This window comes from Emydura macquarii, unplaced genomic scaffold (assembly GCF_026122565.2).
Source record: "Emydura macquarii macquarii isolate MOO-44397 ecotype Brisbane River unplaced genomic scaffold, CSIRO-AGI_Emac_v2 contig_3348, whole genome shotgun sequence".
In the NCBI taxonomy this organism is placed as follows: domain Eukaryota; kingdom Metazoa; phylum Chordata; order Testudines; family Chelidae; genus Emydura; species Emydura macquarii.
In genome coordinates, this window is record NW_027133485.1 from 6,232,926 (window position 1) to 6,251,855 (window position 18,930).

General features: G+C 47.1%; 1 protein-coding gene across 1 annotated transcript in view; it reads right to left on the reverse strand.

The window, feature by feature from the left end:
* The window catches only part of FNDC5 (fibronectin type III domain containing 5), a 28,905-nt gene extending 10,101 nt beyond the window's left edge, over window positions 1-18,804 (reverse strand). Inside the window, exons 1-3 of the mRNA XM_067533849.1 lie at window positions 18,721-18,804; window positions 4,664-4,779; window positions 2,474-2,672 (exon numbers count right to left, since the gene is read on the reverse strand). Of these exons, the coding sequence (XP_067389950.1) occupies window positions 2,474-2,672; window positions 4,664-4,779; window positions 18,721-18,799 (394 nt within the window). The 5' untranslated portion in view covers window positions 18,800-18,804. The remainder of the gene's footprint in view (window positions 1-2,473; window positions 2,673-4,663; window positions 4,780-18,720) is intronic.
* Window positions 18,805-18,930: the final 126 nt, after the last annotated feature.

Here is an 18,930-nt window from a genome sequence, read left to right on the forward strand (position 1 = left end):
CCATTAGGGAATGCCCAGATCTGGATACTAGTAAGATCTCAGACTAAGGGCTGCAATCAGAAGTGATGTGCAGCTGATATGAGTTAGGTTCCTGTACACTCATTCAAACTTCCTTAGTTCAGCTTATACCCGCTTACTGGTGTGAATTTAAGGTAATCTAAGCTGGTAGAACTTACTTGTCCAGCAGCTGGAAGACACGATAAGAAAGTAGTGATGGCTTCCTTTAATTTACACCTCCTTATTCCATCTTGTCAGTTGCTTTCCAGGCTGCATGCCTCACCTCTGGCTTCCTGTCACGACTTACATCAGCTTAGCCTCCCCTAGACTCATTCACACTCAGCTAGACCCAGTGCATTGATTCAGAGCTGATATAAAGGGGGCATAAATTGCACACCAGTGGGAGGTGCTGAGTCGAAAGGTCCATAAATTGGTGTAACGTACATGTAGGGAGCCATCTGAAGGTGTAACTAAGACATACCCTTAGATTCCCTGTAGGCTCAGGCTGACTTCAGAATTTGGCCTTATGGGTATAGGGGACTAATGGCCTGGGGCAGTGGGATGAAAGGAGAATTTTACTTCCACACCCCAGTTTCCAATCTGGCCCTTGTCAGTTTCCTCTACACCCGTCCCCCCTGTCTACACCCAGCCATGGAGAGAGAGTGAGGGAACAGCAGAAACTGCCAGTGACTTCAGGGGGCAGGTGGGGCCAGAAGCAGGCCCGTGTCTGACCCCATCATGTTATCTTCAAGCACTTTCACTAACACTGGCACCTGTGAGTTGTTTGGGTTTTTGTTTGGTTTTGTGCAGAGCCTGAACAAACAGTAAGGGCCAGGTCCCCAGCTGGTGAAAGTGGGCATAGCTCCAAGACTACAGAGCCACACAGACTTTCACTACCTGAGGAGTAGGCCCAGAGATCTCATCTCTGTCTTAGTGTTTTCCATTGACTTTCTATTTCTGCTTCTGGGAGCTGAACCTACCAGAGATCTGGTCTTGTCACAGTATTTCCACCATCCGAGAACTCCAACTCGTGAGCCTTAACTTTGGTCCCATAAATATTTCTATGGGCCAGTAACAAACACCCATGGAGAATGTAAACAGAAATCCTAGAACTCGTGTGTAACATGCAGGCTAGGAGTCCCAGGACACAACACGCTTCGCTGATGTGTTACATCTGCACATCCTGATGTCTAAGTTACATGGGGCTGATCCCACTGACTGCAAGGGGACTGCAAGAGGCTAATCTAGCCCTGCCTGCATTTAGCTTATCATAGAATCATAGAATATTAGAGTTGGAAGGGACCTCAGGAGGTATCTAGTCCAACCCCCTGCTCAAAGCAGGACTAACCTCAGCTATATCATCCCAGCCAGGGCTTTGTCAAGCCTCAGCTTAAAAACCTCTAAAGATGGAGATTCCACCACCTCCCTAGGTAACCCATTCCAGTGCTTCACCACCCTCCTAGTGAAAAACTTTTTCCTAATGTCCAACCTAGACCTCCCCAACTGCAACTTGAGACCGTTGCTCCTTGTTCTGTCATCTGCCACCACTGAGAACAGCCTAGCCCCATCCTCCCTGTAACCCCCTTTCAGGTAGTTAAAGGCTGCTATCAAATCCCCCCTCATTCTTCTCTTTTGCAGACTAAACAAGCCCATTTCCCCTAGCCTCTCCTCATAAGTCCTGTGCTCCAGCCCTCTAATCATTTTTGTCGCCCTCCGCTGTACTCTCTCCAACTTGTCTACATCCTTTTTGTAGTGGGGGGCCCAAAACTGGACACAATATTCTAAATGTGGCCTCACCAGTGCCGAATAGAGGGGAATAATCACTTCCTGGGACCTGCTGGCAATGCGCCTCCTAATGCAGCCCAATATGCTATTAGCCTTCTTGACAACCAGGGCACACTGCTGACTCATATCCAGCTTTTTATCCACTGTTACCCCCAGGTCCTTTTCTGCAGAATTGCTGCCTAGCTCATCGGTCCCCAGTCTATAGCTGTGCATGGGATTCTTCCTTCCTAAGTGGAGGACTCTGCACTTTTCTTTGTTGAACCTCATTAGATTTCTTTTGGCCCAATCCTCCAGTTTGTTTAGGTCCTTCTGTATCCTATCCCTACCTTCCAGGGTATCTACCACTCCCCCCAGCTTAGTGTCATCCGCAAATTTGCTGAGGGTGCAATCTACCCATCCTCCAGATCATTAATGAAGATGTTGAACAAAACTGGCCCCAGGACCGACCCCTGGGGAACTCCGCTTGTGACTGGTTGCCAGCAAGACATGGAGCTATTGATCACTACTCGTTGAGCCCTATGATCTAACCAGTTCTCTATCCATTTTATAGTCCATTCATCCAACCCATACTTCTTTAGCTTGGCCGTTCTTGTTTTCAAATGCACCAGGTACTGTTTCCCACTCCGCTGAGCAACACTGCCCTGCATCTGGGGCTACCCGTGGGACCATCTGAGAACTCGCCCACACTTGCCTTTGTTTTTTGAGGCCAGCTTCTCTGCTTCCCTGGGGGTCTTGAAGAGGACAGGTTCACTGGCCGGACTCTGGCCCTGGATGCTGATGGACTGGACATGCACAATGTACTCTGTGTCCTCCTCCAGGTCCCAGAGGGCGCACGAGCGGGTGGTGGTGTTCACCTCTTGGATGAAGCGCAACATCCGCACATCCTTCTTCTGCAAGCCCAAGGCAGGAAGGCACAGGAGTTCAGAGGGAGCATTCTGTCTCTGGGCAATGGATGCCTTGCTACACAGATGCTTTCCATTCCTCCCCAGGACCCCTGACAGCACCTTAGTGCTGCCTTTTAAAGGCCCTCTCGCCAGTGCTGAGGAGGAAAGCCACATGCTCTAGTCTGATCACAGGCACCTGGAGCAGTAAGAGCAGCTACAGCTGGGGCAGGTGACCGCCCCTCACTCACCCTCACTGACACCACTCTGACACAAGTGGAGACACCCCTGATTGACACTGGAGGGGAATCAGGCTCAGTATTTTTAGAGAAGGTGACTGGGGTCTGGTAAAGTCTTAGGGGAGAATTTGGTTTTGTTAAGGGACTGGTTCCATGTTATGCAATCCCTTAACCCTTGACCTCTCCAGTATTTATACGTACCTTATGGGCAAGGGCGTGCAATGCCCATACCACCTGGTAACACGCACCATCTCCCAAGAGCTCGGTCACTAGCTCCAGCTTGTATAATGTCACAACAGAACAGCAGCCAGAAATTCCACTCAAAGCATGAGTCGCTCAGGAGCTTCTGGGTGAAATGCACCCTGTGCAGAGCCCAGTACAAGGCCTCAGCCCCACGGATGTCCCCATTAAGTCCTCAGAGATGTATCTGGTGCCTACGCTTTGTGCTGGCCTCTAAATGGGTGAATCTCATGCTATGTGAATGAAATGGCAACCTCCCAGTGCTGGCTTTAAAGAGACATGATCTCATCTTCCCCACACAGTGGCGTCTCATTGTTTTATGCCTGTCTGCACTTACCCACTGGGCAGAGCTATTGCTGAGATTTGGGACTGACGCTAGCCCCGGCAGGTTATGTTTTTTGCCTAGTAAACATGATCCAGTCACCTTTGGGCCCTGGAAGCGTGAAGGCATTAAATGGTTATGGCCTGCTCCTGCGCTCAGTCAAGTCAGCAGCAGAACTCCCAGGGACATGACTGGGAGCAGTTTCTGGCCCTGAGCAGATTTGTCTGTTTTCATTTTGTGTGCGTAGCTATGGCCGAGGAAGCAGTTATGAGTGGCATTAAACTAAGAGCTGGGTGGGCCGTGGGGTCGAGATGGGTCTGAGAGTCCTAGGTGGGGCGTGGAATGGAGATGCGTAAGGAAGTCCTGGGTGGGGTTTGGGGCAGGATGAGTAGGAGTGTCCTGCTGTGCCTCAACGAAGGAGTGAGCTTCCTCCGTAGGGGAGATTTAGTTGTATTTTTAAGTGCATTTAGTGCTAGTGGAAAGTGCCAGCCCACCCTTGGAAACAGAAGTCTGGTGTTTATTAACATCCCCAGTGCAGAACAAGCACAGGCAGTGCTAGCTTCCCTCATGCCATCCTGCCAGTGTGCTGCAGCCCTAACCCAGAGGAACCACCTCCAGGGGAAAGAGGGGGAGTCCTACTCCCAGGCCTTGCCCACTGAGACTGCCAATAGGATGGTGGTTTTCAGGGTATAGAAGTCTCCCTGTTCGGATAAGACCCACCAGTTCATCTCACGTAGGCATCTGGTAGTAATTGGGTCACTGCCCCACCAACCTATCCCTTCCCCAGTCTCCTGAACCACCGAGTTCCTTAGGGGCATTTCAGTGATGGATCGATTCCCCCACTCAGCGCCTGGGCTATGAGTTGCTTTGCAGGTGCAGCACGGTGACCTCTATGCCTGAGTATAATCATCCTGGTTGATGCTAACTTGTCTACTCCCCTCTCAGTGCGCGGTTCTTCTCTGTCCCCAGGATTATACATTTCTAAATCCAAACCCATGGAAATGGGTTAAGACGAAGAAAGAGGCTGATTCTGTGTCAGAACTCTGCAGGAGCCTTGTGAGAGCTGCAGGCAGGGCAGGCTGCACCATGATAAATCCACAGTTTGCCCTTTCTTCCTTGCTCCTAAGGCCCAAAGCAGGTGGGGTAGAGATGAGGGGGACCCAGCGCATGTGGAGAAGGGGGTCAAAGGATGAGGGTACCTGCTGGGAGATTGCAAATCCAATAACGACTTCATCCTCCAGAACATCCCAGGTCACAACAGCCGAGTTGGCCTTCAGATGTCTGACTGTGACATTGACTGGAGCGGATGGGCTGTCTGCAAGGAGACAAAACAGAAGCTTTATCATAGCAAATAGCAAACGATGCAGGCAGGAGACAAGGAAGGGGCTAGAGGGGAAGCAGTCGATTCCTGTAGGGGACCAGACATGGTCTCCTGCAATAAGAGTAAACACAGGATTTAACTCAGGTCAGCCATTGCCCATTAGCTAGGGGAGTTTTGGGGCTGCAGATGCCATTCACCTGTGTGCTGACTCCAGGAGTGTGGAATTTAGAGAGAGGCACACCATGCTTTTGGTGGCCATTAAGTTCTCCAGCTTCTCAGCCCCCCTGGGATGATTTAGAGTGACATTAAACCTGCCTGTGATTGAAATATTTAACCCTTTAGACACTGCATCCCAAACTCATGCTAACAAAACTTTTATGCCCCAGAACGCCATCACATCTATCTAGTTTGTCCCACACCTCCTGCTTTCTCCTTTAGAGCCGGGCCCTGACTGCAGTGAGAATTGAAGGTAAACAGCACCCTACCTGGGGCACTCAGCAGGTCACAGAGGGCGGCCTGTACTTGGAAGGATGGAAATGCTGGTGCCCTAATAAATGCTCTTGGGAATCTGAAACCCACATGCAGTAAACAGGGGCATGTTTATTTTATTTTTATTTCCTTGATGCTTGGAAATGCTGATGCTTTACAAGCTCACTGGCCATGCTCTGAGGTCAAGCAGGGCAGAAGTTAGGTCTCCCTTTGCTCGACTGACTTTAAATGCACACATTTGTGAGGATGATGAGCTGGCTGCTGACAGGCCAGCTGATCAGAGCTCTTCAAAGCGAGAGGCTTCCTGAACTTACAACCAACCCTGCCGTCTTAGAACTAACAGGAAAGAATGTGCTTAGCAGGGAACCTGTGCCCCCTTCCAAACAACACTCTCTGTATCAAGACCTTGGAGCTTCCATTGCCAGCCGAGGTGAACCATGCTTCAAAAGCAGCAGGAATCAGTAAGGAGGCCATTAGGAATACAAGGGCTAGACAAGGGTTCCAGCCCCCAGTCCTTCAGGAAGCAAAAAGGGCAATAAGAAAGTCCCTGGCCCAGCTTGCTGGACTCTCACAAAGGGCTGGGCAGTGGCTTGGAATGGAGCAGTAACTAATGATCGGTGGCTCAAAGAGTTTGCAGAGGGAAGATCCTTTGGCCACAAGCTCATTTGATCAGATCAGGTCAGCATCCATCAGAAATCATTACCATCCGCTCAGTGGCCTACGTGAAACGAGTTTGTGATCTCAGTCCAGTTTCCAGTGGCCAAAAAAGAATCCCCCTCATCACTGTCAGTAAATGAGCCCCTGGCTGGTAGCCTCAGCAGAGAGGCCAAGGACAGACTGGGCCATGGGGACAGCGCTCCCTTCTCACCCCTAGCACAGTCTCTTCTAGACTCAACTGGGGCAGCACCAGTGCTATACCTGCTAGGGTCGCCAGGGTTGTCAGTCCAGCACCTTCCAACCATTCCTTAAACCCCCTTTAAAAACCTAAAGGCAGATCACAGTAGGGGCTTATTTTAGTAAGGGGCAGTTTGCAGAGATTCAGACAGGGACCGTCCGTGAGTCATGCCTGCTGAATTTGCTAGAATGTATTGAGGATGTGACTGTGCTGAGAGGTGGGGTGGGGAAGCAGCAGACAAAAGAGGCTCTGGCTGCAGCATAGTAATAGCACATTGAACCAGGTGCCTAGCTCATTCTAGAGTACAGCCATGCAGTTAAATCCCTGCATGTTGTGCTTTCCTGGATGGTGTGGGGTGATTTATACAGCCAGGGATTGGGGAGGCTATTGAAACAATTGAATTATTGTCTTAGTAACGGGAAACATGGTGTATGGGTAAAAGAGCATTCAGGATGGGGAGAGGGAATGTGGGGGTGGCACCAAGACTGGCATCTGAATCCCTTTTGTTTAGCAGGGATATTAATGACCTTGAGGAAAGGATAATATCAAAATTGCTTAAATTTTCTGATGACATAAAATGTGGGGGAGGTGGGAAGAGACAGCAGATACAGAGAAGCAGAGTAGGTTAGATAAGACGGCAAGGCTGAGATGTGATAGTGAAGTGCACTGCTAGGCTGCAGCCCAAACGTTTCCACAGAGATGGGAACCTATAGAGCTAGAGTCACAATACAGACCAGAAGAGACAGAGATGGGAAAGGGATCAAGGACACTTCACTAAACCCATCTGCACAACAGGGACTCCAAGAGACTGACTGACAGTAAAGGGATGATGCACTAACATCAAACGCAGTGGGCCCAAATCTGCTGTCCCTTTACTCCAGTATAAATCAGGAAGCACTCCATTGAAATCAATGGAGTTAAACCAATATAAAAGTAATGTGAGAAGAGAATTAAGCCCAGCAATGGCAGAAATGTGAAGCAAGGCAAATAAGTTCTCCACGGACAGAGCTGAGTGAACAATTTGCAACAAAGATCCTGGAAGATCCAGGATCAGATTGTGAGTTCCTCAAATCTATTTGCTGTTTGGATTTATTCCATGAGCTTTATTACCCTCTGGGTCGATCACGCTTTATCTGGAATTCCAGTTGTGTTGTGATTAGATAGATAAGATCCAGTTTCTGTTCTCCAACTGGCTGTGTGAGCATTTCTGGTGCAAACGCTTCCATGGACAAATCTAAATATTGGATTCCCTGAGACTTGTGTGTGCAGCTCTGAATTTTGCTTTCTGCAAACTCAAACCATTCCCAGAAAGTGGCCCCAGAGGGGGTAGTATTCATCTGAACTCATTTCAGCATGCAGGCAGGATATCTGGGGAGCATTCTATGCAGCAGTCACCCAGCCCTCCCCGGCACATTCATTCCTGATGCACTAGGGATGGCTGCATCAGTCTTTTAGTCAATAATAGACCATATGTTCCAGGGTTTGTGATTTAGCTGTTTAACTTCATTCCAACTCATAGGCCGTAACCCTGCCTGAGCAAATTCCTCTCTCAAACTGGAAGAGCATCTGTGTGGCGGAGTCTGAGTTAGCTACATGCACACACAGGAAAAGATGTTCTCCGTTTTGTGCCAATGGAACTCATGGCCCCATTTGTTTGGTTAAAATGAAATCCTACCGGTTTCTAATGGGGAATGGCTGCTGTGAATGATCACTCTTCTGTTTCCTTCCAGCAGGGAGATTTCCCAAGGTGGACCCCAGGCGCTGTGTGTCACAGCCATGCCTCACAGCTGCATACTCTGGGCCCGTTTGGGAAGAGCAGGCCATAGCTTTCTCCATGCAGCAAGGAGGCACAAGCAGTGAATATTACCATTGATCCGCTCTTAACGCTGAGAACTCCGTCTTGCCTCTCATTAAATGCTCTGCTGATTGTTAATGAGCTTTTTGTCTTTAAAGAGGGAGAAAACACTTTATGGCTTTGGCCTGATTTATCGCTGGCATCTCATCTTACAACCAGCAGCTCCTGGTGTCAGGAGCAGGAGGGCTGTCGGGTGGGAGCTACTCACCGGTCTGTTAGGTTGCTCTTGCACAGGAACATATCACAGCCCTTGCTGGTGTCAGCCAATAATCACCCAGCACATCTATTATTTGGAGAGATTGACTAAAAACAACACCACGAATCGTATGTAGAGTACCCTGCCAGAGTGGTACCCAAACTATGCCTACTAGCTGAGTCTATCGATGGATCTGTACCTACCGGTACTCCCTATGCCTAACCAATACCTGATCCATACCTAATAACCTATGTATCCTCACTATCAAATCTATATTCAATACCCTATATACAGTATATCTAATATAGTACCTGACTTGTACCTGATAGACTGTGTCTGCCTAATACCGCCTATCTAGCATAACTGATCTATATTTAATGTCCTCTCTATATATTATACAATGTGTATATTTGATGCTATGTCCAGTATACAGTATATAATCTGTACTTAATAGCTTATGGATCTCTAATACTTTAATTGTCGCTAATGCCATATTTATAAGTGATACAGTGAAGCCAATACAAGAGACCATCCTTGTTAGCTAGCACCTTGCCTTAAGAGCCTGTCCTAAAGTATCCTTGGATACAGTGAGTGTAGTTCTGCTCCATCAAACTGATTTTTCTTGGTCCCCTGGGTAGTTGCTTAAGAAGGGCACCTGAGCCATCCAAATCTCTGTGCCTGATGTCCCACCAGGTAAGCTGAGAGCTCAATCAGGTATCTACCCCTGGCCTGGCCACAGCTGCAGGTCTCCCAGACACTCTTTGTCTTCTCTCTGCTCCTAAGTTCCTGAAGGATTTCCCCCTCAGAGTCCAAGCCCTTTATCCCCAGCTTTGATCAGTTTCCATTCCATCTTACCCCATGCACTGAGATGCATCAGCAGCTTTTTGCAGTGTCACCCCTTCTTAATGCCAGCTAATTTTCCTTGAGCTGCTAAAATCTGAGGGTGGGGTTTCCAACAGCTCCCAAGTGACTGAGAAGCACAAGTCTCACTGAAAGTCAATGGAACATGCTCTCCTTAGCCGCTTTTGAAAATCCAACCCTACATCTCCCTCCACAAGTCACTTGCTTCCTTGCAGGGAGACACAAGGCACTTTTTGGTCTCAAACCAAAGATCAGATGTGGTATGTTGGACTCTTTAAATACTGGTTGAGAAATGTACAAAATGAGAATCACTGTCTAGCCAGAAGACACAGGGGTTCATTTCTTAAACTCAAGTTTGCTTTCTGTAGTGGGATCTTTTGGAATCGGGCCATCTGCTCTTAGAAACTCAGAGCCTTCCTACAGTGTGTGCATATGTGAATAGAAAAGTTCACACGCACTGTGCAGTACTAGCCTCTCTAAGGGAAGGCAGGCTCAGGCTGTTTACAAGCTCCTACGAGATCCACCTAGAGAAGGAAATAGGTCCCAACAGAGTTAAACAGAAATAACCTAATCAGTCCCTTATTGTCCCTTGGATAGTATGTAGGTCTTTGTATTCTTGTTGCACTGATAGCGAAACTGAGGCAGAAACATTAAATGAGGTGCCCATGGTCACAAAAAGTGTCGGTGTTAGGGGCTCACTGAGCTTAGGAATTCCTGGCTCCTCTGCTCAAACCACACCCCTCACTGTTGCAGATCTTTCTTTGGAAGCCATGCTCAATTAGCAATGCCCCCTGTTTAGCAGTGAACCTTTACTGTACAGTTGAGAGTACAAGCCAATCTTGTGTCCCCCTTGCCATGCAAGCTGCAGGAGGAAGTAATTAAAAATGGAAGTGAGGATCTTTGGTACTATCACATCCTTTGAGGTCACTTCCACTGGCTGATCATCTGTTCAGAAGGTGGGTATGGTATTGGAGCTCATTTCTAAATTTAGTCTCCCCCTGTTTGGGGTGCAAAAGTGAGAAACCTCCCAAGCAATCTGTTTGCTTTGAGCTCAACTCCTTCAGAAGCTGCAAGTAGGTCTGTGACTGTACTTGAAAGCAGATGGAGTACAGTGAACTCACTTCTTACTCTAACATCGCTTGCACTGGGACCATGGGTAATTTCTGAATTGCTTAGTTCCTATTCTGCAGGCAGCTCCTTTACTGCTGTGAAAGGTTTGAGTTTTTCAGAACCTCCAGCAAGAGGGCCAGGAACCTTAAGCCACAGCCAGGGCTCTGAAGTGGATCAGTTTTTCCCATCATTACCTGGTCCCTGCATTGGATCCTGGAGCCCAAGCAGTCCCTACCAGCTGTATATCCTTTCCTAGGGGAAGCAGTAAATGTCAGGATTAAATCATTGTGGCTTTTTGTTCCCTTTGCCATGACCTTTACAGCAGAAGCAAGTGGCATAAGAACATGGCCTGCAGAGGAAGGAGCTGCTGTTAAATTTTCTGAACAATGTTCTCTCCAAAGCACTGAAGCACACCCCCTTCTAGGGCTGTGGGGGTCCTTTCTCTCCAAAGCAGAGAGATGTTTGTGAAAGGAATTGCTTTAGTTCCATCTCAAAGCCCTTTGCTCTCACAGTGGGATTTTCTTCAGCAGGTATAATTGCTTGTCAGCTTTATGGGGTATTTAGCCCTCTGAGTGTTTTAATAACTGAAGTCTGCAGGGGAGGGGGAAGGAGCATGGACCCATCCACCACTGCCATTCAGGCTCTGAGTCACATGGGAGAAATGAAATCTGACAATTTCAAAGAACAAAAAGCCCAACTGGTGATTCTTTAGTGCAAGAAAGGAGTCAATTATTTCCTGCAAACCACCCATCCCCTTACAAAAATGCTCCAGTAATAGGCTAAACATCACAGCCCCCACTCACCAACTTCATCGGGAGCTCTGAGTGCATACGTGAAGGCAGAGGGCCAGATTCTCAGCTAGGATTAGGCCCTTTTGCGTCATTCAGGCAGCACAAAGGAGCTGGATTTTGGCCATAACTGGTCAGCTGAGAATTGCGCTGGTGTGAGGAGCTGGCGGAGCTGATTCTCAACTGGTGTATAAATTAGACTAGATCCTAGGCTGTGTTAACTCGCAGTAGGGCTGGCATACAGCACAACCAGTCCCTGATATCCCCCAATCTCCTGAACTGAGTGGCTTTCAGTCGCAGGAGACACTCTGCCCCAGAATCTGGCTCACAGACTATTCAAGCAGATCCTTCTTTGAAGTGAGTGTTGATAATGACTGAAGGATTGTGCCCTAGCCTAGTGTTTCAGATCATTATGCTCCAGTATTTGTTTATAAGCCCCCAACCTGATTAAATCCTAGAGATGGGAAGAAACGGGATGGTCTGGATTTTAGTTTTGCAAACCTAGGGCCAGATCATTCCCAGGACCCATTTAATCCACAGCCCACATACTCAGCATGTTTCAAGTAAAAGGTTTCGGTTTATGGCCCCTCTCTGTCTGCAGCTATGTAACATGAGAGAAATGTGCTTAGTGAGCTGGAGAGTGTAAACTATCTGCTCTTTTACCTTTAGAGACCAGGGGACAATTAGTTAATCACAGGAGAGCAAAGACACTGATACAGAACAAGCTGATAGTGGTACAATTACCAGCCCTTACTGATACACAAGGGACTCCACTGTCCTTTAATATTTACATGGTTGGAAAAGAGCAGCATGTCTCTAATTAGCTCCACATCTCACTTTTGTAATAACATGCACAGGGTCAATTTTCCCCACGTTTTAGCAATTGGATGCCAGCCCCGGACTTACTAGACTCCAACCTGCAGCAACTCCTCTTTGATTTTCTTGTTTGGTGTGGATGAAGATTATTGGCTCTGAAGATCTGTACCAGCCACATTAAACATTTTCAAATCAAATTGGGTGTTTTCTTCCAATTAGCTGATTCAAACCTTCAGGTCCAGGAGGACAATGCTAATGAACTATTTGGCAAAAGAGGTTAATTTGTACACAGTCTGCATCTGTGCTCATCCACAACACACACATTGGTTTATGGAACCAGAATTGTCTCCTCTTTAACCCAGGAAAAAAAACATCCATCCATTCTTATTTCCCACCCAGAGAAACCATTGTCCTTCCTATGTAACCAACTGACCAACTGCCACTGCAGAGGAAACTCAGCATCCAGGGGATTTGTCAGCTGAAAATAAGAGCATTTGATAGGCAGGTAGGGTTGCTTAAGACAGTACCAGTCTGTGAGGAAAAGGATCTGGGTTCTGTTCTAGCTCTGACACTGAAGTGTGGTGTTCTTGCGCAAGCCACGTGGGGCCAGAGTTTCACATCCTCAACACCCACGTTTGTATCCAGATTTTCAAAAGAGCTTTGCTCCTCTCTAAACACCTGAATAAAGACCAGATTTTTAGATATGCAGAGCTCCCAGCAGTCCACATTGTGACATTTATGGCCAGGTTTTTCCAAAGAGATCAGCTCCCAATGTGCTGAGCTCTTCTGAAAATCCATCCCCAGCTATGAGTGCTGAGCCCTTTGGAACATTCTGACCATAAACTTCTCTGTGCTTCAGTTTCCCCATCTGTAAAATGGGGATAATACATCTGCCTCCCAAGAGGTTTTGCCAAATGATTATGGTTCTAAAATGCTTTGAAATCCACTATAGAAGGGCAAAAACTTACATGACAAACATGAAAGCTTGTGCTCTAATGTAGTGTTTGGATATTGTAACTAACTATTGCTCCTTTCACATACTTTTCCCCCCAGAAGAGCTAGTTAGAGGGTTTTTTAAATGTACATGTGATCGAAGAACACAATTCTTAGCACTTATGATACAAATCATATGGCAAACTTAGCAAATGCTCTGTGGTGCTACTGCACAACAAAGAATGGAAGTGCATGGAGACACTGTACTGCAAGGCTAAGATGTTCAAAGATACCTAGGGGATTTGGATACTCAGTCCCATTCAGCTGAAATGGAAATAAACATCCTGATTCCTTTGGCGGCTTTGAAAATCTTAACTTCAGGGTTTGAGTTGTCGGTTTGTGGTATATTCTGTCAAAGCACCTGAGTAATTCCCAATAAAGAACACATCCTGCATTCCTTGCACACTTAACTTGACTTTGGTGGTAGTTCCAAGTGAGCAAGTAATGCAGAATTGCCCTAAATGCAGCACTTCTACAGCTGTGTTTGTTCAGCAGCTAGCACAGTGGGGCCATGGCCCATATCTGGGGCTCCTACGTGCTACTGGAATACAAATAAATAACAAACAAGCAACTAAATAAGTAATAGTAATTCCCAGATTACTGTAAGTGACCTCATCTAATCAATTACAATTTCAAACTAAATTGGACAAGACATTAAAAGATGCACTTTAGGGAACATTCCTGCCCTGATCCTGGAAGGTCTGAACTAGAGGGGGTGGGATGGGGGAGACTCATAGGATTTCTCTGCTTCTGGGCTTCTACACAATAATAGAACTGGAGCTTGTATTCTTTCAGCTTTGATTTGCTAAGAAGTAATCAATTAGCATTTTTCAGCATATTTTCCTGACGTCACAATTCAGTGTTCCATCACAACAACACTGAGCACTTATGCAAACAGCACAGTCTGCTTTCCAAACACAATACGAACATTAACCACTGACCTCCACAACATCCCTGGGAAGGAGGTAAGATTTACGATTGTGGTTTGACAGATGGAGAAATTAAGACACAGTCACATTAAACGACTAGCCCAAGTCCACACCAGGTATGTCTGCATTACAATTAAACACCAACAGCTGATCCATGTCAGCTGATTTGGGCTGCAGGGTTGTAAAATTGTGGTGTAGACGTTTGGGCTCAAGTTGGGGGACCCTCCCTGCTCTGGAGCCCTCCCCCATCATACCTATACAGAGTAATGAATGGTTATTCTGCAGCCACATGATGTCAGTATCTGATGCACTCTAGAGATCTTTTCGGCATAGATCTGAAACAGGTTTGTTCCTCTATCAGACACTCAGTGTTTCACTCAGCATATAAGATTTGCATGCTTTGGTTCTCAGTCAATTTATTCTTTTAACTGAATTATTCTTGTGTCAAGCATTTAATTTGGCTTCTGGGTACTTCATAAAATAGGAGAGGTTTACTTAATAACCAGTTGTAATAGTATTGGGTCAAATTCAGCACTAGTCAAAATGGGTGCAACTCCATTGAAGGCTGCTTATGCAAGCAGAGATTTTTTTTGTGAGTGTGTGTGAGTGAGGGAGAGGGGTGAACTGAGCCTGTCCTTCTGTGCAATGAATCCCCATTTGTCATGTGTGCTCTCAGAGAGAGGTGGTGTTTGGAACATGACAACCTTGGCTGCTTTGGATAATATGTTCCCTGCTTAGAGCCTGTCATGGTGGTTAGAAACCTCTGCACTTCAATTAAATCTTATTCATGCCAAATGTTGAAATCAATTAAGGGCTTATGGAATCCATCAATTGGCCAGGAAGCTCCAAGGTGGTAGTGAGAAGGGGGCAGGCTCAGGTGGGTTGTTTGGCCATCTGTAATCTGACATGTCAGACTGCTTACTGCTTTCTAGTGCATTGCTCCTTTCCCTGCTCACTTCAAGTTCTGATAATGGGCTTGGCCCTGCAAGGTGCTGAGTGTCCTTGCTTCCCTTTGGCTTCAGTAGGAGTTCAGAGTGCTCAGCACCTCACAGGATCGGGACTAGTAACCAAGATCCCACTTTGCCGTCTGTTGCATCTCTTCTGCCCCTTTGTAGTCAGTGGGGCTGCATGGGAGTAGCTGAGGGCAGATTAAGAAAAGCTTTAAGAAATAGCTAAAGGGCACTATAGGGGACTGGAGATTCTGAGAGCACTGAGCTCCCTTGAAGCAGGAACAGTACTCAGAATCCAGCCAGATGTTCTTTGACAGAAGAAGTGGATGGCATTTAGGGCAATGAAAGTTTTGCTATTGACTTCAGTAGGAGCAGGAGCAGGCTCTAAGTTACACTGCAGGCTGTCTCTGTGTAACCCCCCATGGAAAGGTTATATCTTTCCCCTCTGCGTCCTAGGGATAAACTGGACTTGAAATGCACTGCATATAGGAGATGGCAGGAGCGCTGTTTGCACTGGGAAGTTGCAATGGCCTTGTCCTATTTTGAGGTCTTTTATCATCTTTGCATAGCATCCCTCTGCTGCTCTGGCAGCCCGTAATGGCAGCCCTGTGACTCCATGTTCTGCACAGCTCACGGCCCTCTTTCATTACCTCTGAGGAATGAGAAATGGGCCGATGGCAGCTCGGGGACTAACTGTCCAGGCAGAGCAGGCCATTCAGGCTCCAAGCTGAGTGCTATTATAAAGCTAAATCATATTTCAGACCCACTAAATGACTTAAATATTTTCTCAGTGTTCCCCCTGAGCAGACAGCTATAAAAATTAGTTGGAGGGCTTTGCTATGCAATTGCTGCTCTGAACCCAACAGCTGTCCAACAGCATTACAATGTAGAGGTTATTTTACACATTTCCCTTTCCCTTTCAGAACTGTCCCTCTTTTCTAATCATCCCTGCATTTCTCCTCTCGCTGTGGCTTTCTGATCAAGCAACAAAATAGTCCTGATCTGCAGAATTCCACCTGCAAAGAGTCTCCTACAAGACACACTTATGTGTGAATTACAGGGCCCCTGCTCCAGACTCTGGCTCACCAGCCATTATTGCTGAATTAGCAGGGGATGTTTGCAATATTGTTCTCCAATCCCTCGCCAAGAAAGAATGTTTTTAAAGTCTCTGCATGAACCTGGGTCCTAAGGCCAGATTTTTTTTGTGTCTACATTCATTGGCAGAGCCTGGCATTGATATTGGCATTGCCACAAAGCCACTCCCAAAGGATCGTACCAACCAGGTCCTGCCCATGTGAGCGAGGGACTGAGATTTTTATACTAATTCTGGCCAAAAAAAAGTCCTTGTAATTTAATAAAAAACTCTTCTTTTTCACACTCAAGCATGTACACCCACACCCAATTCTTTCTCTTTGCTGAAGAACACATAGGATTTCACGGGAGATGTATTTTCTGAGGAGTGTCAGAATTCATAGGCTCACTTGACTGAGTAAACTCCTAACCCATTCATAAATAAATTAACACTCTACTTTTCTCTTTCATCCGAAGATCTCAAAACACTTTGCAGACACTAATGGTTTATCCTTAAAACTCTCCTGTGAGGCAGGGAAATATTGTCATCCCCATTTTACAGATGGAGAAACCAAGGCAAGAGAGAAAGAATGGTCATGTGGTTATGCCTCGGGACACCGAAGTTCAATTCTGAGCTGTCACAAACTCTCTGTGTGACCTTGGATAAATCTCTTAATCTCTTTGTGGCCTCCGCTCCCTTTCCTTAAAATGAGGATGTTGTGAGAACAAATCCATTAACGTCTGTGAAGGGTTCAGATACTGTGAGGACAGGGGCCATATCAATAGATGGCACAGAAGTGAAGTGACTTGCTCAAGGTCACAAAGCTGGAAATAGAATCCAGATCTCCTGCCTCCCAGGTCTGTGCTTTCACCATTAGACCGTGCTGCTATCTTTATACACCTACCCCCTCTGCCAAAGACTCCAAGGCACTGTGCAATACACAAAACAATGATGAAAAACAGACAGTTAAAACAAACAAGCAAAAAAAAATTGCGCCAGGACAAAACCCCTTATGTACTCCCAGTTGTCTGACTCTGAGGTGACTCAAGGATAAGTAAAGGGAGAGGAGATTGTCCTAGTTTCCAAGAGACTAGGAAGGATATTGGAATTGCAAATGCCTTCACTGCGCTGTGTGTATTTTCCCCATCGTTTCATTCTTTTAGGAATATTTTAATTAATCCCATCATGTCTCCGAGCCTCTAATTTGCAAAGTGGTAACTTCAGGATTTCACTGTCTTTTGGCAACATGAAGAATGGCCAAGGACAATTGTATCAAAACCAAAGGCACATTTTTGGGGTCACTTCTGTCCCAGCACAAATAGGACAAGAACTATCGGAACTACAGCAACTAACCAGTCTGGATCAAGAATGTTCACTTCCTGGAACTGGGCATCACCGATAAATGTGGACAGAATATTGGAGTGCAAGGTAGTCTTGCAATCAGCATTTTGCAAATCAAGGCAGGTGTTTCAACGTCTTAAAGCCATATTACCTGCACTGTAATGAGTGAAACAGTCTTTTGTATGAGTGAATGGAGTCCTTTGATTGTGTCTGGATTTGTAATGAATCTTTTAAAATGTAACTATGTGGTGTGTGGGTAGCACACATCAGGGTCCAGAGCAAAGTTATACTTTTAGGCCCGTATGTGGGGTGAAAACACAGTGGAAGCTCTGCAGAGAGAGGGCGTATATCTGAAGACAAATCAGCCACTTTAAAATTAGAATTAATTATGTGGTGACCTCTTCCTTTCAGAAAGCTTCTTCCTCAGTGTCCCAAAGGAACCAGCCATAAAAGCACCTCAGATAAAAGGGGCCTGGTTATTATGTGGCCAAATGCACAAGTACCCCCAGCAAGTAAGCAACGTGCTCTTCTAAAACAGCTATTCTCATTCTCTTAAGCCCATATGGCCTCCAGCTGCCAAGGTATCTTCATGGCTCCTTGAACAGGCTGGTGGCTGTAGAGGGACAGTGGAAGGGGAAAGTGCTACAGTTAACATAGCATGACATGAACAAGATGGACCTGGTTTTACCTTTGCTGTTGTTGTTTAGGCTGTTAATTTGGGGGAGATAACACTCTCTGCCTTTTCAGTGTCCTCACCAGTGAGTGTCCAAAGAATGGGTCATACTTTACACACTTGTCTCATGACTGCTACGGTCACACCAGCTGATTATTACTCTGACCTACATTTTCAAGAGACTAGTGACTTTGGGTGACCAACCTGAGAAACCTTACAGGGGCTTGATTTTCAGAAGGAAGGTGTTCAGCACGTTCTAAAAATCAGGCTCCTTTACAGAGTCATGAGTTGGTCTTCCAAAATCACTAGCCAGTTATGCACATTTAGGCCCCCAGCCCTTACTTGGACGGGTGGGGGACGAGTCACAGTCTGTGATAAATGAAAACTATTTCCCATTGAAACAGATTTAGTCCTTGACCTGTAGTGTTCAGAGTAGATTACACAGTGTCCGGCCTACCTATGCACACCACACTGCAGACTCTGGACACTGCTTAATTTTCTCTTACTGAGCCATCTTTTCAGTGAGTCTACCCTCCCCTGTACCCCGCGCCCCCCAAAACCCTCTTCCCTCCACCCACTCCCCCAGGACCCTCTTTCTCTGGCCTGGTTCCCAGGAGAAGGCCAGGGTGTGCTAGGTTGACCGAGCTGGGTGTGCAAAGCAATGAAGTTACACTTCAGTGACCTGGACCTCTCCCTGCCCCGGGGCCCCAACTCGCACTACAGGCCACTGAGTCACTGCCCAAGAACAGCGCCTCCGAGTCTGTCAATGCTCCGCGGGGGACCCTTGAGAATTCTGCACCAGCGGGAAGTTTATGAGCATTCCTCCGCCAGGAAACCAGCCCGGCCTCGGGAGAAGCGCGGTGCGGAGGGCAGGGGGACGAGCCGTGCGACGTCCAGCCGGCACAGAGGGAAGCCGACGAGCCCCGCGACAGACAAGGCTCCCCGCCAGGTACTGTCTGCTCCTTACCTGCCTCCACTAGGAACAAGCTGGCATAGCTAAAATAAAAGAGCAGGGCTGCGTTGATGTAGATGAGGAAGTGATCCATCCAGAGCGGGTGCATCCTGCATCCCTGGGGCGACGGCTCCGGCACGGGGAAAGGACCCTGCCGCGACAGTTCAAGCCAGGCCGAGGGAGCCCGGCGCCTCTTCCCGCAGGCACGGACCCGGCGCGGGCATC